Below are 26,711 nucleotides of genomic sequence, written 5' to 3'. Positions count from 1 at the left end.
AAATAGGGAAGAGGGGCAGTTGAAACTTCTCTATTACATCCTTAACCACTCTACCTCGCGCGGCCGCGTTCTAGATTGATGAAATAGGTGGGTATGACTACGAGCTTCCTAGCCACTACCCCCTGGACTTTATTGATTCTAAGGTACCGACGTTTATCGAAGCAACACTTGTGTGCGACTTTTGTGGTGGGACAAATTAGTATTGCCAATGGCAATGGCACCTGCGCCAAACTCAACTGAAGAAATTTTAAATGATACAATCGCGTTTTATTTTTTATCTGGCACATGTTTACATCTGGTTATTATTTATTTATTTGTTTTTAATAGGAAACACTGCAAAATTAAGCTCAGAATTTCCGAGAATTGGGAATCAAACAAATATAAACTCAGAATCTTCGGCAAAAAATAAACTCTGAAAACCATCCTTTGAATTTAATGAAAAATAAACTCCGAAAACAAGGAACCCCAATTATTGGGCATAAAACATTGTTGCATTTATTTCAGAGCACCAGCTCCACAGAAGAAGTCGAGTGCATCATCGCCTTGGCCTCCATATCAGAGCCAGCTACTTCTGAACACTCGGTACGTTTAATACATACTTCAATTAATGTGAGCAGCAGCGTAATCTGCTTAAAGGGGCCCTGCAATCATATTTAAGCGTCTAACTTTTTTGCGGTTTCCACGTCTCTTGGGGTTCGGGCAAGCCAGCGGGCACGGATAGAGTTACTTAATATCATTGCGTCCTATTTTAACGGGACGACGCGGAAACCTCCTCCACATACGGGGGCGACCCGCGGTGCCGAAAGCGCGCGATATGTGAGGTCTTTGGTCCTGGCCTAACTACTGGTCAGAGCCACGAAAAGCTTCTTTTTAGTCGAAATACAAAATATAAGTGGCGCGAACCGTTTCAATTATTTTGTGAGAGTAGTTTTTGTTTAGTATTTTAGATCAGAAAAGAAACCAATGCAGTTTATAAAGTACAGAAACAAGAAATGACCCGTCGACATACCCGCCACCAAGCGGTGGAAAAGGCGGCGCATACTAGGAAGGGGTAGTGGGATCGGGCATTGACGAGCGGCGAGCGTAGAAAGGTCCCGGATGTACGCGGTGGCGCTACGGTCGTAACCGGCTTGAGGATCCTACCGGTTCCGAGCATTCCGAAGGCCTTCGGCACAGGTTTGGCTTGCGATTTGGCCGTTTGGCGGTATGGCAGCGCGAAGTGGCTCCTGTTCTGAACCGATCTTTACCCCGTATTTGCTGTCATTTGTGGCCAATGAAGTGCCGAATGAGTCTTTAATTGCGCAGCAGATGCAATGCAAGCCGCCCTGAACGCCCGCTTCATACAGCCTATCCAACACATGCTTTAGTGGCGCCCCCTCGAGCTGTTGACACGGAGTGCGGCAGCCGTGAGGGCTCGCTGAGCTCACTACCTCTCCTCTAGTTCACAATCACTCAAGCCACGACCAACGACGTCATGAAGGAGGTTATTTTTTTGCTTGTTTTTGTAATTTTAATTTGCCTATAACTTCTAAAATAAAGCGAAATTCGAGAAAAGAAAAGTTTCATTAAGTTACTACGTTCAGTCCGCTCAGGTTCGGTGCAAATTAAAAACCAGTGAAAAAGTTGTTCCAGGGCCCCTTAATGTAATAAACATATCAAGCATGCTAACTTATTTTAGTGGCCATAAAATGCTGTTGCATTCCTTTCAGAGCACTGACTCCTCGCAAGAGGTCGAGCAGATCATCTCTTTAGCCTCAACTTCAGGGCCAGCTGTTCCTGAACACTCGGTAGGTCTAATACATAATCTAAGTGACGTAAGCAGCAACAGGATCTACTTAATGTGAGAAACATATCTTGCGTGCTGGGGATGAAAAGTTGTTCCTTTCAGAGCACCGACTACATGCAAGAGGTCGAGCAAATTGTCGACAGCGATTTGGCCTCAACATCATGGGAGTCTACTCCTGAGCACACAGTAGGTTTAATTCAAAACCGAATCGATGTGAGCAGAAGCCTGGTCTGCTTAACGCGATAAGCATGTTGTCTCAATTGATAGACTGATTTTGTTTACAGGCAACTGATCATGGCTGCCAAATTCGGTCAGATGTGTGCCGCCAGGGGATCCAGCGGGAAGACACATGCCATCGCGACCACGCCTACTCGAAACCCAAAGCTCCAGCTGCGACTCCTGCTCTTCATAGTGGCTATAGCCTTGAGGATCGAGACATTTTTTTTTATACCGGTCTCCATGCAGACGTCTTCAAGGAGTTGGTGAAAGTTGTGCCACAGTTTGCTACAACAAATTTTATGATGCCTGTTGAGCAGCAGCTTTTGCTCACGCTAATGAAGTTGAGGCTCGGCCTTATATATGGCGATCTGTCGAGGAGGTTTGCGGTTTTGGTTTCAACTGTAGGGAACATTTTTCGCGCCATGCTTGCTACACTAGGGCAAGTCCTAAGGAATGTAGTGGTGTGGCTCTCTCGAGACACTATCTTCAGAAACATTCCGCGATCCTTTGAGGAGAATGGTTTTGCAGGCACTACTTGCATCTTGGATTGCACTGAGGTGTTCTTGCAGCGACCGAAAAAATTGCTCGCTCGGGCACAGACGTATAGCTCATACAAAGGCCACAACACTGTGAAGTTTTTGGTGGCTATTGCACCCCACGGATCGGTGATGTTCGTGTCCAAGGTCTACGGTGGACGAGCGTCTGACAAGCATATTGTAAAAGACTCTGGAATCATTTCACACTTTGAACGTGGCGATCATGTGATGGCCGACAGGGGTTTTTCTCTTGATCCCGAGATGGAACCGAAGGGAGTAGCACTCAACACGCCAGCCTTCACTCGAGGGAAGGCTCAGTTATCCGAACAAGAGGTGACGGAGACTAGGAGGATTGCGTCTGTCCGAATTCACGTAGAGCGGGCAATAAATAGGATGAAATCCTACAGGATTTTGAAGCAAGCACTCCCCATACAGCATCGCAAGGTTGCAAGCGACATAGTTTTTGTATGTGCAGGGTTGTGCAACCTGAAGGGGCCTTTAATCAAAAAGTAATGTTCTCCCCAACACTTTGCCCATATGAAGGTGAAAAGGTGATTGCTGACAACTGTATACTGGCAGCACCCTGGAGAAGTGGCCATGGCAGCTTACTGTCCTCATTCCACGCCTTGTCACGTGTCGTTCACAAGGCAAGCAAGCAGCTTTGGCCTTCACTCCATGGTACTGCAGTATGGGGCCGTCGGCAATCACCTGTTCAACTCTATATACTGTAAATAACTTATTTTTTGCGGGCTCAATATTTCGCTATTCAGGTCAAACCTTAAGTTTTGGAATAATTAGTGGGTTCCAATTTTCACGGCGCGGTGGGATTTCAATGTATATTTTAATCTACATTGAGGGACGAATAAGGGAGCGGACGAGCGGCTTGCATGCTTTCGCATTCACAACTCATAAGGAATGCTTAAGTGTACCTCTATCTTTTGATCAATCAAACTTGTTACTGCCAAAACTTTCAAGCATCACACATTGTATAAAAAAATAAAGAATACTGCACTGCCTGTCCGCCTCGGTCCATTACATACGTGCAAGCTGCTTGTACTCATTTGAGAGCGTTATCTTTCCAGAGTTAACGTCCTCCACAAATGCCGGCAACAGGCTCTTGAAGTAGAAGTTCTTCACTCTTTGTAGGTAGCACTTCATGAAGTCCTTGTTGTAGGGGACAACTACAACCTCGTCATGGCCCTCTGACCACACATAGAGGTGGCAGACGGTCTTTCCAGTGCAGTGCATTGCAAACTGAACTTGATAATAGAACTTGTTTCTTCCCTTTGGTTGCAGCTCGAAAATGCCATTGCCATTCTTTTTTATGTCGTATTTTCCGGAATTTAGAAGGTCTTCACAGTTCAATACATTCGGGCACTTTATCTCTAAAAGCAAGTCAATTCCATCAATGATGCCATCGGGGCTGGCTGCGAGCCATGGGAGCTCCGGACAAACAACCAGGCCCGTTTGTCGCACGGTGCAATGGTGGTCAAGCATAAATTTCCTCCTAGCTTTGGGCTCACTGCGGCGGCCGTGCTCCGTCGCTTGATTCCCTCGAAAGGATGGGTGAAGTATGTCCTTCACAGCCTTGGAAGGGTCAGTTGATGCCAGTATTGGTATTCTTTTAACCATCGACGACGTTAACCGCATGCGGCGGCTCTCGTGCCAGAGTGTGCAGTTGCCTTGGTCCGTTGTTTTTTTGCAGAGCAGGTCCATACTAGGTGCACTGATGGCAACAAGCTCGTTCTATGCCTCCCAGCAGGCAGGACAGCTGCTTGGAAGGGTGGTCGCATCTTCGTGGCTGCTGTGAGCAAGAGGTATTGCGTCGCATTGAACTGCTGAAGGGTCTTGTGCTGCTGGAGGGTCTCGTGGAGGTGCCATCAGTGTCTGATGAAACAAGGTCCCTGGTATTTTCATGAGCCCTGCAAGGGGGCCGTCTTCAATGTGATGAAGGTACTCTTCATGTGTGTGAAACTGCAGCACATCTACGGTCCCAATAATTTCTGTGTTTTGCTCATTCTTTCCAAATGAAGTGTTGTCGAGGCTTGTTGGCGTTACGTTTTTCTTGGTACCTCGGTTCCAGGCGGCAGCTTCGTCGGTGCAAGCTGTGCCCGTCATTTTGTTCACAAAGGCATGCTCCATCTTCCACAAGATGGCCCCAACATGGCTACACACCTTTGCCTGGCCAGCCATGCAGGAACAGCCTCCTGTAACTACCCGACCAGTGGTGTGCACGCATGCCCATGCCTTGTGTGGAGCAGCATTAAAGGACTGGGATCTACCCACTTCTGCTTTGAAGTAGCCCAGCTGGTCGCTTATTCTGTGGTGAAGGACAGTTCCCACGAGGCCGCTTGTCAGGTAGAGATACGACTCTAGGCTCTTGTACGCTCTGACCTCCTGAAGATCGCAGGCCTTTGAGTGGACCAAGTAGAAGACGATATCCGGCTTCTCTATGGGTGGCCACGACTTCATATTGTCCTCCCACATTGACACCTCCTTAGGATGCACGTAGGACATCGATTCTGAAAGGAATAAAAAAGACGATCCATGCTTACGACTCGTGTATGTCCAAATGTCGGTCAACATTGAATTCTCGATATAGGACAAAGAAGCTATTTTTAGCAATATTTCACTTTGTAATGAAATTTTGTTCCTAAACAGAATTAGCATAGTTCATGTTTTTCCAGACACTGCTACTCAATAATGCGTTTGTGCCACTCGTGATCACATGGGGCAGAGTTAATTAAAGCTGCATTTTAACAGTTCGTGCTCATGATTGACATTATTGAGAACGGCTTGTATTGTAAAGCGAAGTCGTTGAAAGAATTCCTATATTGAGTCTTTCTTTCTTTCTTCGCCACTGGGCGGTTTAAAGGGCAGTGCGCCTGGCACATTTTTTGCTTACCCGCATTGTAATTTTACCGAACTAATGGCAGTAAGCTCTAGCGCAAGCGAGCACGGTCATGTCTACTTAGAAACCTGCCCGACTCCCTGACTGCTGTGATTCCTGCCAGCCGAGAGGACATTCGCAAACTACAGCATAATGTAGCGCATGCCATTTAAGGTTGTTTAACTTGTCGTCTTGTGTAAAATGATTGTTGTAGTCATCCTTCTTCACCCCCCCCCCCTTTATTTTTATTTGTTAGGGCTATGATAGGTCAGTTCGGTAGGCACACCAGATGCATGGGCCCAGTGATTTCCCTACACCCCCCCCCCCCTTGTTTTCTAAACCTCAATGCCGCCTCCCGCCTCGCCAAGCCTGCCCCTCCATCTGCCTCTGCTCTGCAAAAAAAGAAAAACAAATTTCTAGACACCACATTTAATTTTAATTCCTGGGGGGACCGCTGCATGGGCCTCCGCCTTTCCACCGCACTAGCGCAGCCAGCAATAACGCTATGCTCCAACTCCCCGAGGTCCGAGTCGCGCCGAGGTCCGCGGCATGACGGCAGTTCAAAGCATGAACGGTTCGATCTCGCGGTCCTAACGTCTTGATAGGTTTTACTAATGTGAATGCTACAATTAATTATACTACATTTCTGTAAACAAAATGATTACATAAGCTTACCGTCAAGTACCAAGAAATCCAAAGAATCCCAGGCGTCGCTCGTCGAAACCATCGCCACGGCTCGCAAAGGAAAACGAGCTTGAAAAAATATATGGGTGATTTCAGATAAGATCGACCAAAGGGTGGCTGGTCGACATTTTTAAATCAACTGATGTTTTTATATGACATTGTCTAGTGTCTGGTATAAACGAATCCACACTTAGTTTTGACCAGAAAAAAAATTTGGAGACAAGAAAAATCGTAAGGCAGGGAGAGGTGGACAGTTGCAATAACGCGCACTGATGGAGGGGGCAAGTTTGAAAGTGAATAATTAAAACAATAAAATTAGGAGAATTTTAAAACTTTTTACAAACAAACTATGGGTACAACTTGCTTGTAATATAAAGTAATCATATTTATTTAAAATTTATTTAGTTTTCTAAAAATTGCCAAACATGCCTGCCCGAACGACAAATGGCAAACTTTGGAAATCTTTATCTCATGAAATAATTTAATCATTATTACATAACTTGCAGACATTATTTTACTAATATATGGCTATTATTGAAAAAATAAATAAGGTATCTGAGTGACACAATATTTACAATATATTTAGGCAAACATGGGAAAAAAATGAAACAAAGAAAAATTCCAATGCGAATAAAAAAAAAACACCACCTTCGATTTTTTTAAATTTTGGGTACCCTGTTATACTCTATTTCGGCATTCATTTCTATTAAAAACATGTTGCATCGTTGCACTGTGAAAGAAGAAACAACTCCCCAAAGTAGGGTCCTTTTTCAAAGCCTACACTTAGCAGTGTCCTATACAAGAAGTGACTCTGAGTTCCAGTTTCATGAAACTTGCACAAATCTTTTATATACATTTATTCAGATGAGGTCATTGATAAAAAGAGCGATCGGTCACACAGTAAAAGGGAGGAGAAACTATATACAGCATTTTACATAAGCGTACAAAGTGGTATCATATTAGAGACTAATGATTTGAGAAAAGATGATGCAGTGTGAAGTTGTACCTTCCGGTATATTTTACATCTAGAGTAAAATAAATAACTTTACTTCCACACACGAAAACAAAGATATAATAGTAAGATATTTAGGTTGGCTGTGTATTTACGATTACAAACAATTTCAGGTGACGGATGCCATAGTGCCTAACTGGAGCAGCTTCGATGCTCTTGGTGTGTGAATGAATCGTGGCAAGCCGATATATTTTATCCTGCTCGAGGATAATATTTTGGGATTTTTTTTATAGTGATCAGATAAAAATTATTAGTAACCACCAACAAAAACAGTAGGTTAAATACCCCGTGAAGAAAAATGTGATAAATAAGATGTCCCTGCATTCAAAATGAGCAGTCCTTGGGAAATCAAATTCGGCACTTTACGCTAAGGTTTTCCTCGCTGTACCCATTTAATAAAGTTGCTTCCAAGCAGATCCGACTGTCCGTGCTACATATACGTCACAGGTCCCTTCTGTTGATGACTTGCTGAGCCGCCACGCGTGCCAAGACTGAATGCCAGGGAAGGCGCGCACCGTCAGCCACTCTTCTTTTTTTTGTTCACGATACCGAACAACCTCATTTTCGTCCAGATATACAAGATGCACGCCTTTCAGTTTCTTTGATAGAACGCTCACCATTGTCCTGGCCGTCTGAATTGCGCTTACTGAACGTTCTCTCAGGTTGTTCAGCGTGGCCTGGTGCTTCACGAGTCCGCCAACTCCGTCACATGCATTTTTCCCATGTCCAGATGCAGAAAATAACCACTGGGCTTGGGGGCAATCGTCCTTTGCAAATTGGTGAAGCTGGTAGCGATTCTTGAAATGACTGGCGGCGCCGTCACTTACGTACGTCACGTACGAGTATACCGCAACGTTGTCTTCAACCCACTCCTTCACTTTTTCTAGAGCCAAGCAAGCGTGAGCGGCGTCGTGACACAGGTCCTCACTGATGATGGCAAAGCTGTTTGTAGATTTTCTTGTCGTCACTACACATGTAAATATCGAAACTTGTTTTTCTTTTCCAGTGATATGCTTGCACTTCGTCAGGAAGCACGATGGTCCAGTTTTCAGCAAAGTCAAAATGAAAGACAATGCTCCCGCGTTGCATGCACTGTTTTTCATCGTAGATCGCATTACCTTGCGTTTGCCGGATATGGTTGTGAAGTACCCAACTTCCAACCGTCACTTGGATGACTTTTAGGAAAGTCTCAGGTTCCAAAGTTTTTTTCACAAGGTCGCCGGACTCCCATGTTGCAAGCATAATCTCTTCATCCTCCGGGATATCAAGTTCCTGGAGTGTAAGAAACTGGCCTTTTGGGCAGTGATCACAGTCTCCTTGAAGGCACAGTTCTGTTGCTGGGTCGCACAGAAATGCCGAGTTCATTTCACCAGTGTTGAATGTTGAGCCTGTAACGTTCTCTAGAGCGGCAATACAAAGATAATAATTGGCGCAGCGCACACAAACGCACACTTCTTGGTGTGGAATACATTGGACCCATCTAGGGCGCAACGAATAAAATTTCGTTAGCCCAACGCCGGAATCGGGATGCTTGTCTTTGTATATACGGAAGGCCTCTCGTATTGAGCGTGTCATGAAGCGTTTTGGCACGAACGTTTTCTCTCCGTTGAGCATGACAGAGATGACGTCCTTCTGGTTGGGACTTTGGCGCGAACATTGTAGCTCGTCTTTCGTGAAGTACTCTAGGGCAGCAAACAGGTTCTCAGGGCTCACCTTGCACCTCGTGTAAGGATCCGGCTCATACCACACGCCATGCTTTTCCTTGAGTTTTCGGGATTTACTGATGAGGTACATTGAGGCCTGTGGAATCATCTTTTGAACCTCATTCTTCGTCAGTGTTGACGGCAGGAGTGTAAGCAGTTGACAGCGTTCCCGGAGAGAGGTGGCGGTTTCAAAGGCCTGCCGAAAGTTGTCCACCCACTCAGTGCATGTGGAGCATGTTGGTTCGGACGACCCCGATAGTGCGTCCCTGTCGTACGCAATACGTAGCCTTGAGCGTATATTCTTGACAGCAACCTGCTACAGTTCTGTCTGCTTTCTCTTGACATAGGCAGGCCTGTCCCGACTTCTTACGACGCTTGGTTGTCTCAGCGGCGACACATCTGAAGGTAGTATGCTGCGATTTAGATCTTCAATTGCTTCTTCAGCTGGCACAAATATGTCAGGGCACTGCTCTGAGCTTCGCATCGAGATCTCCTTAGTGATGTGCATGAAGCAATGGTAGCACAGGTAGTCCGTCGCACTCACTTTGGTGGAACAGTCGGGCGGAAGAATTTGCTTCAACGAGTTTAGGTCCAACTCGCCAACACTTCGAAAATTCCGCTGCTTTGGTATAGTCTTTTTGTGTTTGCAAAAGTAATCTGCACAAAACACTCGTTCGGAGCTCCAGGACGTCTTCATAATGTATACACAAATAATAGAAGTTAAACCCCAACTGATGGCATATAATTGCCAAGTGAAAGAACTACTGGGTGCACAAGTGACAAGTCCGAGGCTGAGGAGCTCACTCACTGCAAACGTACATTTGAAAAGAGAGGTCACAACTGAGGCTGTCGGCAAAGCTTGATCCACGTCAAAGGAAGAAAGAGGGAAAGTCTCCAGACAAAAAATTGTGGTCAGCGGCCTTCGAAAAAGACTTTCCGGAATCGCACTGTCGTCCCTCGACGCGCTGATATGAAAGCACCCGAGCTTCTACCACGTGGTTCATGACACAGCCTGAGCCATGTCGGCGACCGGTTCGCGAGGGGTTGGAGGTGGGGTTACGTTGATGGTCACTCGGATTAGCCCTTGCTGTACTGAGCTACCGCCTGCAGTGCCTTATCGCCGGCTGGTGTCAACAACGAGAACACACACACCCTGTCTACACCAAAACTACAAGCGTTCACCGCACACGCGTCGCCGCCGCTTTTAAGCTTTTGTGAAATTGCTTTCTTTTGCCGCGGAGAACCGCCTTATCTTAACTACGCGCCTGAAATCCTTCCAGGCGGGCGTACACAATATCAAGCGTTTCGAGAAATGCCCGTGGAGTAGAACTATGGGAAAATTCGGAGCCCGCGATGTCGATATCGTCGCCGTTGTGTTAGTACGCCGTCGCGTACTGCAGTCCCCCGGTGGGGGAGGGGGGGGGCGGTCTTACTACGATAACATGGCGACAGCGTTTACACTCTATGTATTTACGCGAGGCTCGAGTATTTGGGGATAATGCTGCCGGTTGGTGTGCCCCTTTGTGCCTGATATTATCGCCCGTGACGCCAGCGAGTGAGATGGCGACAGGCATGACTGCTCAGTAAACAGGCGTCGGCGGCCATGTTTTGCTGGTTGAAGCGAACCCCCTTGTCCTTGACAGCGAGCGGGGAAATGCGAAAAAAAGATTGTATCGGCCGTTTTGCCAGAACTAGCGACGAGTGTCGTCTGCGGTTTCCGGCAACTATTTTGCCATAATCGTGAGCTTAGCGAGGAAATGATTTTTGCTAGCCACAGAACACTACCATGCAGAAAGGGAATGCTTGAACATGTTTTTGTTCTGGATATATATCAGGGATATATATGAGAGAGAGAGAGAGAGAGATGAAGGTAGAGCGGAAGAGGGAATAGCATATAGTGTCGCAGGAGAATAAAGTAAACAAAGTTCCTAGTGGCCGATGGCTGCATGATCTTTTCTCGGATCACTAGTCCGTAATATGATACCTCTTTGTACACAGTAGTTTCTCCTTAATTTAAGTGTGTGAACGATTTCTTTAGTTATCACTGGCCTCATTTGAATAAAAATATATAAAAGATGTGTGTTGGTTTCATGAAACTGGAACTCAGAGTCAGTTCTTGTATAAAACACTAAGTGTAGGCTTTGAAAAAGGACCCTACTTTGGGGAGTTGTATCTTCTTTCTCAATAAAATGATGCAACATGTTTTTAATGGAAATGAATGCCGAAATAGAGTATAACAGGTTACCTAAATTTAAAAAAAATCGAGGGTGGTGTTTTTTTTTTTTTTATTCGCATCGGAATTTTTCTTTGTTTGATTTTTTTTCCATGTTTTACTAAATATATCCTAACAATTGTATCACACTGATACCTTAATTATTTTTTAAATATTAGCTATATATTAGTAGAATAATATCTGTAAATTATATCATAATGATTAAATTATTTCATGAGATACAGACCTCCAAAGTTTGCCATTTGTCGTTCGAGCAGGCATGTTTGTCAATTTTTAGAAAAATAAATAAATTTTAAATAAATATGATTACTTTATATTACAAGCAAGCTATACCCATAGTTTGCGCCTAAAACGTATTAGAGTTCTCCTAATGTTATCGCTTTACTTATTCACTCTCAAACGGGCCCCCTCCATCAGTACGCGTTAATGCAACTGTCCACTACCTCATGCCTTACGATTTTTCCTGTCCCCAAGTATTTTTTCTAGTCAAAACTAAGTTTGGATTCGTTCATACCAGACACTAGACAATAACATATAAAAACATCAGTTGATTTGAAAATGTCGACTAGCCATCCTTTGGGCGATCTTATCTGAAATCACCCATATATATGGCTCGTTCACGGTCGCAAAGGCGCACGAACGGATTAAAAAGGCTTCGGGATAACTACCCACCAACTAAAAGCGAAAACATGTTACTAAAAGTCAACAAAACACATAAAAGCGGAAATCGCTCACAGCATTCACATTGGGTTTGCTGGACGATTGGCAAAGTTACCCACACCAGCCCCTCGGAGACACGCCGCACGCTAGGCGGCGCCACGATCATTCAAGATGGAAGCGCCCCGTAGCCCATCTTGCAAATGTGTATATATTCTTTAAACTCGGCGTTCTTGTAAGTTCTAGAACATCGTCGTCTGATCGAGTTCCGAATGTTCTACGTGCCGAAAGGTCTACGCCGAATGTTCCAGAAATCTACGAGTGTACATAAGGGACTCCGCATGGCAAGCGGAGTCAGTCTCGCCCTAGCGTACGATGCTGCTATTACGCCGACATCGACACCCGCGGCGCTCTACTCTTATCGTCTGTTTCATTTTTGTATTGGGCACAAATTCTTCCATTCAACGTTTAGTTTCTTCAGTTATCATTGTCTCATCAATTGTCATTGGTGACAATATAAGCTCACAAGCCTTCATAGTTTGATAGGCATATGTTGACAAGAAATAAAAAAAAAATTTAACAGCTCTTAGGATGACATCGCAGTTCCCAAGCCCTATGCGATTCCAATGGCAACTTTTTGATATTTTTTCTCAGCAACCACCAAACGGATTGAACTCGGAATGATTTTATTAGAAAGATAGTAAAAAAACTGGGTAATGTTGTGGCGCTACATTTCCCGATTTCAAATTGTTTTACGGGAACTTAAACTTGCTTGTAAAAGCCTTTTTTCGTTCCGTTCTTCATGAACATTTAAAAATAAACCAGGGCCTAAATACAAATTCAGGCGCCACAATATTGAAGACCAAGACTTTTTGAACATATCTCCTACAAGATATTTTTGCCAGAGATTTTTATTGAGATAAAATTTAACTAAGTTTGTGGTCCATCAAAATGCCAGAAATCGAGCTGTCAGCTGGCGCCTCTATGAGCGTGTCGCTAATAATACCTCTTGAAATTGCGCAATGTGTTAATGCGCCCCGGACTATTTGCATCTTCAAGGTCGTCGGGTTGACGGTCGGGATTTCGAGGGAAAATTCCTCTCAAAGCATCTTTATTTTATCTTTTTTTGGCGGGCGAAGACATTTTGCGCGTCATCGCGATAGTGTGTAGAAGGTTGTCCATCGCCCCAGCGCGTTCTGTGCTTTGTTGGTGTTTTAGGGTCGCACAAATGCGAGTGAAAGTTTTCTTGTTTCTCTTTTTTGTTCGGCGGCGAAGATATTTTGTGGGTGGGTGGGAGTCATTACTTTTCAATCGCCAGAACGCGTCATTGGGAGGATGTTCCGTTCTTTGTTGGCGTTTTGGGTCGCGAAAATGGAGGGGAAACATTTCACGCTTCAAGCGGTCCTTGCGTGAGTCCTGAAGTTACCAAATGTAGGCAGAAAAAAGCTACTGAAGCGTCAAAGGCTCGATACTGTCGTACCACTTCTTTCTGTTCGAAGTAGGAGAGGTGATTTGATTTGGCGATTTCAAATATTCTGCAGAGATGCATTTAAGATGTTTACATATTTTAAATGCGGAAGAAACATACGTGAGTTCGTCGATTTTGTTTTAATTTCGACATCCGCTTTGCATATCAGCTTGTGGAGGCTGATTTCTACTGTAATAAGACAAACATTGCGAAAATTCCTTCAGTGAAGCTAAAAACAGAACAAGCATTTTGGTAGTAGCGCGTCACACGTTTCCACTTGGAAGTTGTGAAAGTCTCGAGCTGAAGATTTTTTGTTTAACCCGAACCAAAACATTCTTGATTCAGTATTTTATGAAATAAAGACGAATGTATTAGACAGTTACCCGCACACCTTTTAATATCGTGTTCGTCGATTGCACGTCTTGGCTGCGATGAGCCCTTGGTCGTTGTCACTATGGGGCGGCCAAGAAAATCTCACTGCAGAAATGGCGGCGTAGAAAAGCTCAGCGGAGAGAAGCTTCCCGGTGAAATGCTCACCGCAAAACCGACAAATGCGGAGAAAAGCTCATTTACGAAATAATTTGTTCGACATTTAAAATTTAAAATTCTCGTCATTGTTTGCACTGCGGTGTTTATATTTAAAGCTCACGTCCACACTTTGCTCACCGCTCATTCTGCGCTTTTTGCGTGTTCGTATTGCTGTAAAACAAGGGTTTCTCATTCAGTCTCAGAAAAATAGCTTACTTTCTAAAACAAAATCGGCAAGATGCAGACGAATCCACAGTTTTGCAGAACGCGTACAATTAAACAAGTGGGGAACTCATTTTTTAGTTATCATTTACATGTAGACAGGACATTGCCTCAAAGTTGAGCACTACGAACAGCAACAATTGCGGACCTCCGTCTCGGCACCGCCCAAGTAGCACAACACGCCGGGTTGGGGATGGGGCGGTATTGGCCTGCCGGGATACCGATACCGGCCAGTACCGGAAACGCCCCAAGGGGCGACATCGGCCGGGCCCAATGCCGGAATCCGGCCGGTACCGGGAACTTATTGGGAAACCGGGATGCCGGGAATACGGGATGTTCCCAGCGAGCTCCCGACACAGATCCCCGGCATGGAACCGGTGGTACGGTAGGAAACCATCAGTGTGCCAGCGTGTTTCCGGGTCAGAGCCAGTCCAATTGCGGATTAGTCCCAGCGTAAAATCAGATCAGTGCCAGCGTAATTGCGGGTCAGTGCCCGAGAAATTGCGGATCAGCACCAGCGTATGCGTCATTCAGTGTACCCAGCATAGAACCAGCAGAATGCTAGCTGTGTCAGGCTTTAAAGCCCAGGAATGACATCCTACTGAATTTTTGAACAGCTAACTTCTCAGTAGATCAAATTGACTTAAATGTGGAAATGCTAAATTTCTCAGTCCGAACTATTTTATTGGTTTTCATATCTTTTATAGGTGCTGACCGTTTTTAACATGTTTTTCGGACTTGAATTGAAAAAAGCCGGTTTAGTATTTGTGAAATTTTAAGAAACAATTCTGGGGGAACAATTGACTTTCTCCATGTATACAGTATACTCATGGCAATTATTGTATACTCGTTGAGACGACATGTCCCATTCATCTGTCGCCCAGATGCATATTGTGGGTAGTACAAAAAGGGAACATACAAAATGTTTTTTACCGTGACATTCTTTATTGTGACTCGTGCATCCATAGCAGCTAGCTCCTCAGCCAGAGTGTCCCTCATCGTCAAAGGCGGTTGGAACCACCAGTGGTGTGTCCGTCTTTTTAACTCTATTGCCCTTGCCCGCCTCCCTGCCCGTCAGCCACTTCTGCACCGCGTCCACGCTGCACGAGTGCAACTTTGTATGGCACCTGTAAAGAGAATTGTCAGATCACACAGATTAGTTGAGGGATAGGGGAAGCCAATATCTTGCATATTAGCTACACACAAGGTGCTGTTCACACACTGCAGTTTGTGAGCGTTTCCTTTGTGTAAATATAGGTCCCTCACCTAGCCTGCAATTCAAAGGTGACAGAAAGAGAGTACCACAGAGGTGGAGATTGTGGGTTTGGCTACCACGCTAAGGTGCAGATTCTATGGAGGCATATGGCTATTTCACGCAACATCCTATTCATGTGAAATAGGGGGCGAGAAGGGGTGGGGCGCAGAGACGAGTGGCTAAAAAAAGAGCAAAACTTCCTCAACTGACACTCTACAGACCAAGGCCTCTAAATGGTCGTCATTAGATTTTCAACCTGGAAACTAACAGGATAACAAGACAAGACCAACAAAAACCTTTTTTCACAGTTCCTTCAAAATGCTGCTCTTCAGTATGAAGGTTCCGAGAATGCTAACACAGGAGATATTCATAATAAAAATGCAAATCGAATTTAAAAAAAAAACAAAAAACGACAGGAATGGACGACTTAAATTTTGCATATCGCAAGACTTAACGGGAAACTGAAGCTGTTTAGTATTTGAGGAAGAACACCAAAATCGTCTTGATATGGCCTTCAGGATCACGAATATCGAGTTTATTTTTTCAATCTGGTGCATGGAGGCTGCAGAAATTAATTTCTAAAGTACAGCTGAAGCCCCTCCTTCCCGGGGCGTGACGTCATGCTGGGAGTTTTCGGAATTTCTGCTCTCGCTCATCTTCAGCTCCTGTCAAACCTATGCACGTGAACTCTTGAATTTGTAAAAAGGTCAGAAATAGACGCCACAACTGGCGTCAGTGTGGAAAAATACAACTGGCAAGCTTGCAATTGCACGCGCCGCCCACACGAGCGACACGTGCTTGGCGCCCCAAAGATCCTAGTACGACGTCACGACTGCTCTGAGGCTTTTCGTGTTTTCTCGCGTCTAGTTACACCTTCGGGGAAAACGAAAGCGATATTCAGATTCACAGGACAAAAATATGCCAGAAGTCACCTATAACTCGTTTTTTTGTCAAGAAGTGTTTCAGTTTCCCTTTAATTGTCAACATATTTCCAAGATTGTGCTTGTCTATTGAGCTTCAATAGAGATACCATCAATTTAATAGCTAGTAAAGAATATGCATTACCGATGACCACCTTACACATCATGGCGTCCTTGAACCTTGACTTTCCTTGGTAGCCCAGAAGGGCCTGAGAACTGCTCCTGGACTTGCTTTGAGAACAGGCGTCCACCACCTCTCGCACCACCTTCTGCAGGTTCTTGTTGTCTCCTAGAGACACGAGCTGCTCCTCCTAGAAAGACAAAATGTGTTCTCAATATGTCAATGAAGTTATTTATATGCTGATACAATGGTATGAACATGTCTCAAGTAAGAGAATGTGAATGCCCAGGTAAATGCAGCAAGCCACACTATACATGCATCAAAAGGTTACAATATTTACTAGAGAGAGAATAAAAAATATTAGAATATATGGCAACTCTACCTGTCTTAAACGAAACCAGAAAGATTAAAATATTTCCCTCCATACTCCGCTGAATCTCATTAGTCAGTCAAATTCGTTGCAACGTTCAAATTGTGCAAACGTTTTGATGGATCCTCTTTGCCCATCAGCATCCACTCGGTAATTTTAATAATGTATGTGGTTCTCAAAACAGTGCATTCAAGACCCTGCACATCTTGACTTTGTTAAAGCTTAGTCTAGCTGCCGGCTAGTCACCCTGAAAATTTATCACCTATTTTACGACTTTACGAAGACTGGAATTGAAAAAGGCATAAAAAGGCAGGAATTGACCAAAACCGTCATCATAGTTGCAAAAAATGGCAACAGCAGCACAGTATGAGTAGTTACCTTTCCATATTTTTGTTTAGTGCTGACTCAGTGGTGGCCCTGTAGGCCAATGAACCAACTTACTCAGCTCAAGCTCGCCTCGTGTAATAATCGCTTGTGCGACTACCGTATGCTATGCCTGGAGACACAGCTGCGCATGCACTCACACCCCCTGAATAAAGTGGCAGATGCAATGACAGTTACTCTTTCACCTTGGAAAATTTGATTTCCTCTCATAGGGTGACCTTCGGTTAGGACTGGTTAACATCTCATTTTGGAAATGCACCACTAATATAAAGTAAAGATGGAGTTAATTAAGATTTATCTGGCAACCCCTTACAAATTTGTTTGGGCATACGCATATGGTGGGCACACTCAAAAGAGATTTTAGACCAGGCTAAAAGTTATTTTCAAGCATGTACCTTTACTTCTGTAGCAGATGCCGAAAGCACAAATGAATTTATCGCCCTAAATATTTACATCTCTTGACTATAGCCTCAAGTGAGAACAGGAACGAAACCAAAAGAAGCCCAATATATACTACAGCATCTCGATCCTTCTGTCAAGCAAGCATTAAACACAAAAAGCACGCAGGCAGGTTTGTGCGTGCTCCGCACACATACTCACGGCGAGAGTTGTTGCAGGTGCGGAATTGAACTTCTAAGGATAAAACGGGCAGAAGTGTCGTAACAAATCAGCATGATTTATGATTATTTGCAGGCCGACATATTGTAAGCACCCAAAGGCAAATGTGTTGGGCGATTTTACTTCCCCCGTTGTGAAATGTTTTACTTAAAGATATTTCAAGAAGTGGCAGTTGAAAAAGACTTAAAATGCCATTCAATGAGGATGCACATGAAGGCCTCTTGTCTACACGATCTTCGGGTGGAAAGAACTGTTCAAAAATGTAATGATGCACAAATATTTAATATTTGGTGGCCACCGTCCAGCATTTCTCCCTTCAGTAGCCTCTATGAAACGCAGTTTAACAATTGCAAAAACTTTACGCAGGCTACTAAAGCTGACTTGCAAAACGTGCAACTGGCGTTGCGTCACCTTGACACAATTCCATTGCAGGGTTCAGTTTAAGGGTACCCCTTACAATAAATAGCCTTCCATTGTGCATTGGCTGTGCATGCACTCTGCTGTTATAAATAACAGAAGGCCCGTAATGAAGGTAGCGCAACTTACTCATTTTTAATTTGCCACTGACTGTGCTTAAAACATAGTTTGGGTGGGCATCCATTTGAAATATTATGGTAAAAGGCCCAAGTTAAACCACAAAGTAAGAATATCAGCCTTATACCCGTCAATATTGTGCAAAAGAGGACACATAAATACCGGCAGTGTCCTGTTGGTGAAGTTCTTCAGCTGCGCTTCTGCAGCACTAAGCTGTTCCATGTTGCGGAGAGGCATCAGGAACAGCTCGGGTAGTTCAGGCCTGGCCAATTCCTGGGGCGTCGCCTGTTCCCCGGGCCTCGCCTGCTCTCCCTGGTGCTTGAAAGACACCACGTGCCCGAGCACCTGCCCAACAGACTTGCAGTTCCCTGTTCTGCTGCTGTAGGTGCCCATTCTGGATGTGCAGGTCTATCACGGCCTAAGCAGCTGAGCGTCGAAGGCTGCAAGATAACCAAGGCATAAGAAAGCATTATCCATTTTGCTGATCAACATTATGCATTGATGATGCGAAGAAACTTTTTCAGAAACTTGGGTTTCGGGAAGTTTTAGAAGAACGCTTGAACCTTCAGGTGTTTCGGATGGTTTGGGTAGCTTTGGAACAGTTGCCAGACACAGTGAGTGTTTCAAATTTTTGTAAAAATTTAAGAGACGTTATAATTTGTATGCAATATTCATAAATTTAATTTAAAAAATGTGTTAATCAAATAAACTTTCTAAAAAGGAGACACGGCCCCAATTTTCAGAACTTCACAGTTTTGGCTTGTATGGTCAAAATGAATGCTCCCACAAAGTTTTATGATGTTTTTTGACAATCAAAGGAAATAAAAATACTGATTCGTCGGCGACGCACGCGAGACGCGCTGCGCTTGGCTGCGATAAGCACCAGTTTAAAAATCTGATATATAGGTCCGTGCCTATTAGGCCTAGCTTGGTGCCTGTACCCTTGTTGGAACTGCCATTTTCTGCGCTTTCAGGACGGCCTCTTTTTTTAACTATCAACCGTCTAAGAATGGGAGAGAATCCCGTTAAGAACACTTGCCCTGGTATAGAAAACGAAATTGGCTGCAAGCGGCTGCTCTGTGGTCACATGATACCTCGCACCTAGGCAGATGACGCTTTAGAATGAATTGGCACTTCCAAGTAAAGCACAGGTAATCAATTGTGCCCCTCGTTAAATAGCAGAAGTTCCCAATACAACTTTGTTTTCTATCGTTTCACTTGCAGCATACAGTGTGTAACAGATGATCCACCTTTCTTCGGTTCTGGCAGCAGACGACGCAGCGGCGTCTTGTTTCCCGCAGCAAATGACACTCTAGGGCAGACAAACCCTCCCTATTTACTCACGTTAGCAGGCGACGTGTCTGTTAAAGAAAGGTCAGCTCCCTCAGTACAAGCCTGACGAGATCTCAATCTCACAAAACACCAAAATCGGGCCACTGGTACAACATTTCAAGGTACAAACAGAAGCTGCACAGCACGGCGCCGAAACGAACTTGCTGCACCTAAAAACAAGCATCTAAGCTGTCCGTCTAAAACCTCTCCAGAGTAGGACAGCACCACGGTCGGTCTTGGCAGCATGCAATGCTTTCCCACAGCATTACGAGAAAGTTTTGTGACCAGTAGCGTATTGAAGGACTCGGTCACTACTGTAATTGTGCATGTGTCACTACGAAGATTATGGAGCTAACTAAATTGAGCAACTGCACGCAAGCTAATCTGGTCAAGCATGCTAACAGAGGGCAGATCAAAAACGTGTATTAGCACATTATCAGGACTTTAGATGAAAAGGAACAGTACAAAATAATACTTACTGCATTTCTGCAAACTTGATGCTCTGAACGAAGGCCAGTCAGGGTCTGGTGCTTGGCCCAGTCGCACACGAGACAAGATGTCCGCCCCAGGCATTTTGCTTGGCCACCCGCCGTTGTTTCATACTCACGTCGAACCACAGCAGAGGGACGGACGCCACCGTTATTTCGTCATTCTCTTCGATGAACAGTACTCCTCCTCACTAGAATAAAAGGCGTGGTCAGACATGATGTTCATTCAAGTTACTTCACACTGTCAGGTCTTCGCAACCTTTACCATATATTATAATAACTCCATGGCTATATCCCCATGCACGGCCACAATGAAACACGACGGCGTCGCATTCCGGTATACGCCAAGTAATAAAAGTAGCAGTAAAAGAGAAAAACGGTGCTCATTTCACGTAAAGGTCTGTTTACACCATGCTTTGTAGCTTTTTACTTGCAACGGTTTCATGATACCGAGGTTTCGTGCAAATAGCTTATTTACATCCAGTTTTTCAAGCAATGGCAATGGCGTTTCGACTATACTCCGTTCATTTTTAAGCTGAGACTAGAAGCTCCGCCTTCAACGCAAGCTTTCTGCCCTTGCTAACACAAGTGTGATCACGCAGGCACGCGCAACCAAAGCACTGCAGAAGCCAGCGAGCTCGCACTGAAGGCGGAGATTCTAGTCTCAGCTTAGGGGCAAACGGAGTATACATTCCTTGCATATGACGGCACGCTAGGTAAGGACGGGGCCCTGTGCCATGCCGGTGGTGGACTTCACAACGCGCGGTTGTGCTTACCAAGGCGTAGGATGCCGCTAACTGCCTGGACATACTGTAGAATACCGTGCATCCGCCCATTCCACATTAAGCACCCATTACCAAATTTGTGAGATCTGAGGAAATACGCACAGTACATTTATATGTAAAATTGACGACCGGACAAGCACCCGTCCCCCATTTTTTTGCGATTATTTCCAAAGTTTGAGTGCACGCTTGCCCGGTATTTAACGGTACTTTGTATTTTCATAGAAGGAACCTAGTTTTGTTTGATGTGAACTCGGAAAAACGAGCCGAGCTTACGAAGATGACAGTTAGCCAGTACGTGCGGAATTTTTCAGCATTGGTGCGATTGCGCTACGAGCAGAAAGTTTCGATATACCGCTAAGTTATTGTGCAAAAAAAAATGTTGTGTCGAAAAAAAAAAAAAAAAAAGTTGTATTGCGTGCCGCAAAATTTGACGAGCGGCTCTAGGAGTCGCCTGTAGAAAAATTGTTACGACTTTGCGAAGTATGGCAAACAATGCAAGGTTACCGCCATAATCTAAAACCTGATGCAAGGATAAATAAAATAACGGACAAGCGTCTCGCGGACGGCACAAACCGATGCCCCGCCAGCAGCGTCTCGGCGAGCTAGCATGCCTCCACCAACACGGCGCGGTCGCCCCCGGAGACCGCCTTGATCACCGGACACCGCGCGGTGCCAGCCGCCAGTGCTAACCCCCCCCCCCCCCCCCCCCACACACACACACACACACTCACTCACGGATTAAGCGCAACGATGGGATGACGAGCTAGCGGGACGGTGAGACGACGCTCCTGATGCCCGACTCCTACTTCTATCTTCTCCCCTCACCCTAACCCAAGTCAGTGACAAATGCGCCTAGCGCGCGTACACGATTGACTCTATTTCCCCCCCCCCCCCCCCCTTAATTTCACTTCAACGCTTACAACAACACACGGAGGCCGCCGCCGACCGGTCACCGAGTATGGACGAACGTCTCGCCGGGCTAGCGGCGCGACATTCGTCCATACTCGGGAGCCCCGAAGGTGCGCTCGAAGCGTGGAAACAGCGCGATGCGACGAAAGGCAAAGGGCATCTACACTACGAACGGGCAGAAGCCGATGCAAAAACGTGCGCGAACGTAAACAGAAAAGTGCCGCCGCTCGCCACTACGAAATAATACGCGGCCGCATCCCTTTCCTGCTGCTCGTAATTTCTCTTACTTGACGGCTGCTCCGTCTTGCGGGACATGCCGACGAAACGATCGTCGGGATACGGCGAAGGGCCGTCAACACCGTCGAGTCAACCACCAGCAAGCGTTGTTGAGCGGAAGTTGGTTCACTAGGCCTACATACGACGAAACCGACAGAACACGAACATCAAAATCAAAGCACAGGCGGTAAATTCGAGCGACTTCTGCCCCGCATAGATTTACATGCAGCGCTTTCACTCGCCACCACGGTCACATACAATTCTTCAACCCTGGAGCCACCGTACCTGAACCATGCCGCGAACCACGCCAACGTCCCGCTCGCCATTTGTGTTTGCTCACCTTGTCCGGCTTTGGATTGGATGCTGGATCGGCTTTCTAGCAAAGTCTACCAACAGCTGGCTCGATGCTGGATGAGGTGTTTTCTAGTTTAAACACAAATTCGCAAATATATAATTGTGCTACTGTGCTACTCTAAAAAAGAAAAAAAAAAAACGGGGGCAGGAAGAAATACGCGACGTTTCGACAGAGAGCCCTCTGGGAACTAGTTGGCCACTCAGTTTCGGTTTCGATTGAGCAGTTTCCTTTCATGCTATCACGCCGTGACCGAATGCGCCGCTTGAGTTTTCGATTATCTGACTTTTGGCGAATGTACAATACATTCGAAAGTACAATACATTCATTCATCGGGTTTATATAACTGTAGGGAAAAATAAATTATGTCTTAACGTCGGGGTCACCGTTAATCAAGTAGTAACAATCAACATTTTTGAACCGAAACTGTTAAAAAGCGAGGGCAGACGCTATGAAAGCGGTGGCAGCGCGTGCAACTGGGTGGATCGCTTACTGAGGCCGACCGCTCAACGACCGCTTGCGCGGAGCGCTCGGCATCTGCCTGGGCAAAAGGCTGGATCGCGCATCCCCGCTTGGTCGCTGCAGCTGCAGCGCGAGAGTGAAGCCACCGATCGGCGATTTTGCATGTTGAAAAATCGCGTTTTTGGAGCGTTGCGGAGGCTGGTGGCAACATGCTGAAGACACGTTTTCTACTCGTTCGTACTCATTCGTCGAAGAAGCTCTTTAAACCCCTGTGTAAGCCCTGAGACTTGCCGTTGAGAACATGTGGAAATTTTTACGGAAACGCAGTGCCGCAGTAAAAATGCCCAACTCATCGAAAGCAAGTTTCGCCGCCACGATGCAACGCGCGGGTCACGAGTGACCCGCGCGTTGTATCATTGGACTTTTTCCATAATGCAACGTGCGGGACCCTTGTGACGTCACACGTGACGTCAATTGTGACGTCATTATAGGAAATGTCCCATAATGCAATGCGCGGGTCACGAATGAGACTGCACATTGCATTATAGGACGTTTCCCATAGGAAGCGAGCAAGCCGGCCGTGTCGCGGCGGTCGCCTATTGTTCGCCGCGACCTGGCGGTTGCCGCCGCAGGAGTATCGGGCATCAATGACGACGAACAGCACGGCGGACAGTGTCCCCGCCGTGATTACGACGGAATGTAAGGCAGTTACGAGTTTGGAAAGTTCCTTCGGAAGCCGGTGCCGCCGGCTCAGAATCATCGCGAAGTAATAGCAACGAACAGCACAGAGGACAGTGGGCGACTAAGAATCCGGAAAGCTTCTTCGGTAGCCGGTGCAGAATCATCGGGGGGAAGCAGTGGCGATTAGCAGCACAGCGGACAGTGTTCCCGTGGTGATTACGACGGGGTTTAGGGCGGTTACGAATCGAGAAAGCTTCTTCCGTGGTGCCAATATGACGAAGAGAAAACTGTTTCATGAATCTGGCCGCGTATGCGACGTGAAGGAGGTCCGTTTCGACGACAAGTGGATGTCACGGAGCGCCGTACTGTGCAAACAAAATTAAGCGCGCCCGCAAGAAAAATTTGTTGGCGTTGAGTGGACTGCGGTTATTATGTACGTTTATTTCTGAATCAGCTTGACAATATCTGGGCGATATTTTTTCGCGCCGTTCCGCGATTCTCTTTACTATCTTCCTGTAGGCTGATGGAAACATCCAACGGTAGGCTTAGGAGGGCTACCGCATTTCGCTTCTCGATTCCGGTGAAGTATTTGCTGCATACTTTAGAGTTTGCCGTCGGTGTCGATGCTGTTCCATCGTCGCTAGAAGAGAAAAAAAGTTAATTGTATTATTCGTCAGCAGCTTAAACAAAGCGCGAACTGGAAGGTAAGAAACACCACTAACCTGTATGGACGCACAAGTCATACCCAGGTCGCGCAGTATACTCCGCCTCGTACGGCTTCGAAGGGACGATGTAGTACTTCGTGCCGTGCGCGATCTTGCCGACCACGCAGCAATTGTTGCGGCTTTCTTGGTGCGGAATAGCCATCTCAGAAAATACAGCGCTAACCCACTACAACGCACAACCAACGCAGCGACTGACAAAAGATGCCCGATGCAACGGACCCGTTTGCCGCTAGGGGCGCCCTGGTCGGGGCCTGAATTAGATCCGCACGGTTCCTATAACTCAACGCGTGGTTACGCCGACCCGCGCGTTGCATCATGAGACGCTTCCCATAATGCAATGCGCGGGTCACAAATGAGACGGTGCGTTGCATTATGGGACGTTTTCCATAACGCAACGCGCGGTTACGCCGACGGCGATGTTGGCGTCGCCGTCGCCGACCGCGCGTTGCATTATGGGACGTTTCCCATAATGCAACCCGCGGTTACGCCGACGGCGACTGCGATGGCGACTGCGACGGCGATGCCGCTCAAGCCGGAAACGGGCGTCTAAGAGCTGCTCTCTAAAAAATTAATAGATGTAAACCAAATTAAATTTTCATTCCACAGCCATGATTGATACCGTCTTTTTTAACAAAACTGAAATAAGCCTTTGTTAGCTGGTTTAAGGATGACGCGGCGTTAATACTAGGCCAAGGATAATATTAGGTGTCATCTTTTAGCATATTGAAGACATATGTCCAACATAATGGTTATTTGTAACCATCATATAGTTTCTATATCAGCGAAAAAACCATGTCGGTTACATATCAAAACTTGCATGGCTCGAATGGCATGTGAAAGCAGGGAGAAAATGTTGTCGGTCAGTCAACGAAAACTCCGTGGCTGAACTGGCCGGTGATTACAGAAAGAAAACGATATCGGCCAGTCGCCGGAAACTCCATGGCTAGACTGGCCGCTGACTACAGCAAGAAAACGATGTCGGCCAGTCACCGGAAACTCCATGGCTGGACTGGCCAGTGACTACATCAAGAAAACGATATCGGCCAGTCACCGGAAACTCCATGGCTAGACTGGCCGGTGACTACAGCAAGAAAACGATGTCGGCCAGTCACCGGAAACTCCATGGCTAGACTGGCCAGCGACTACAGCAAGAAAACGATATCGGCCAGTCACCGGAAACTCCACGGCTAGACTGGCCGGTGACTACAGCAAGAAAACGATGTCGGCCGGTATCGGGAACTTTCCGGCTGTCGCTGGCCAGTTTAGACAACGAGTCCCCGATATCGGCCGGGATCGGTTTCTTACCGGCGTCCCTGGCCGGGATCCGCCGTACAGCTCCCGGTACTGGCCGACGTAATCCCAGTATCGGCCGACATGGTGTGCTACCTGGGCGCACGACCCCTGACCTCTCAAAAAGTACCAAGTCCGTCTTAGGCCACATCACCGAACGAGGGCATTTTTTAGTACGAAGGAAAAGAAAAACGGAACATAATATTGTTGCGTGCGCAGCTGGCTAGGTAGGCAGCGCGCCCGTGGCCTGACGGTTACCGTGCTTACATTCGACGCAAATGGCCGATGTTCGATGCCTGGTAAGGGATACACTTTTTTATTAATTGTTTCTGTAATCTCGCGTTATGGTAGGTTCTATAGCCCTGTTGTCTCGAGGTTAGCTGATTCTGCCGCCGAACCTTCTACGCCAATTGTGCTAGGAGCCCATGCGTGTACACAAGGGGCTCCACGTGGCGAGCAGCACTCAGTCTTCGATCCTGCTGTTTCACCAACATCGACGCCTGCGACGCTAACCTTCTATTTTGTTCACCCGGTTAAACGTTTAGTTTCTAAAGTTATTCACCGCGTAATCAGTTGTCATTCATGACAATATATTTATCCTTTGGGTGCAAAGAAGAGACACTGTTTACAAAAACGAGAAACGATCTGGCCAGAAACCATGATGTTCCATAAAACGGCGTTCTACTAAACGGCTTCAATGAAATTGGGTTCGAATAAATGGCGTTGAAATAAATATCTTTGATGGAACAGAGTTCGACAAAATATCGAGAGCTGCAAAGAAATAATGTTAGATCGGTTTGCAAAGGTGAGCTTTTCTTCGCATGTATCAAAAGTCTGGTGAGCTCCCCTCCGCATCCGCCGGATTTCTGTGAGCTTTTCTCCTCCGGAGAACAGCGCAATACCGAGAAGCTCACGGGAGAAAAGCACACCGCAAAAATGACAGATGCTGAGATAAATCCATGCAAGTATTATACTTTAAAATTTAGTATTTGTGACTGTACTCCGGGGGGCCCGTGGGGAATCCAAAAGGAGATATGTACAAAATTTGTATAGTACAGGCACCAACAGAAACAAAGAAGCAGAAGTCCACAGTTATGCAGGATGGGAACAATTAACAAAGTGGTAGACACGTATGTTTTTCTATGAAGGCATTGCCTCAACGTTGAGTTCTATAACGAAGAGCCCTCGTCATTGCACCCGACGACCACAGAGAGCCCCCAAATTGTATCAGGACCCATCCGCACCAGAAATCATAAGTTGTTATAAAAACA

At 46.0% G+C, this 26,711-nt stretch overlaps 2 protein-coding genes across 2 annotated transcripts in view; one reads left to right on the top strand and one right to left on the bottom strand.

Moving 5' to 3' along the window:
- The first annotated feature begins 393 nt into the window (after nt 1-393).
- Nucleotides 394-3,054, top strand: LOC121837290. The gene is made up of 4 exons (XM_042292881.1): nt 394-582; nt 1,710-1,787; nt 1,889-1,972; nt 2,071-3,054. Exons 1-4 carry the CDS (start codon nt 436-438, stop codon nt 3,052-3,054), a joined length of 1,293 nt encoding a protein of 430 aa, XP_042148815.1. The 5' UTR covers nt 394-435.
- A 519-nt stretch (nt 3,055-3,573) lies between these two features.
- Nucleotides 3,574-26,711, bottom strand: part of LOC115312451 — a 67,557-nt gene continuing 44,419 nt past the window's right edge. The window contains exons 7-9 of the mRNA XM_042292880.1: nt 6,107-6,184; nt 4,614-5,063; nt 3,574-3,926 (exon numbers count right to left, since the gene is read on the bottom strand). Coding sequence (XP_042148814.1) covers nt 3,574-3,926; nt 4,614-5,063; nt 6,107-6,184 — 881 coding nt within the window. The remainder of the gene's footprint in view (nt 3,927-4,613; nt 5,064-6,106; nt 6,185-26,711) is intronic.

Source organism: Ixodes scapularis, unplaced genomic scaffold (genome assembly GCF_016920785.2).
Source record: "Ixodes scapularis isolate PalLabHiFi unplaced genomic scaffold, ASM1692078v2 PGA_scaffold3__209_contigs__length_174095766, whole genome shotgun sequence".
NCBI lineage: Eukaryota > Metazoa > Arthropoda > Arachnida > Ixodida > Ixodidae > Ixodes > Ixodes scapularis.
Note: the sequence above shows the minus strand (reverse complement) of the source record. Positions and strands in the feature narration are given on the sequence as shown.

Excerpts from the sequence above, each read along its gene's own strand:
- LOC121837290 (XM_042292881.1), top strand. The coding sequence starts at position 436 with ATGAAAAATAAACTCCGAAAACAAGGAACCCCAATTATTGGGCATAAA. Across the intron at positions 1,788-1,888 it reads CAGCTGTTCCTGAACACTCG|AGCACCGACTACATGCAAGA; the intron begins GTAGGTCTAATA and ends TGTTCCTTTCAG. Across the intron at positions 1,973-2,070 it reads AGTCTACTCCTGAGCACACA|GCAACTGATCATGGCTGCCA; the intron begins GTAGGTTTAATT and ends TTTTGTTTACAG.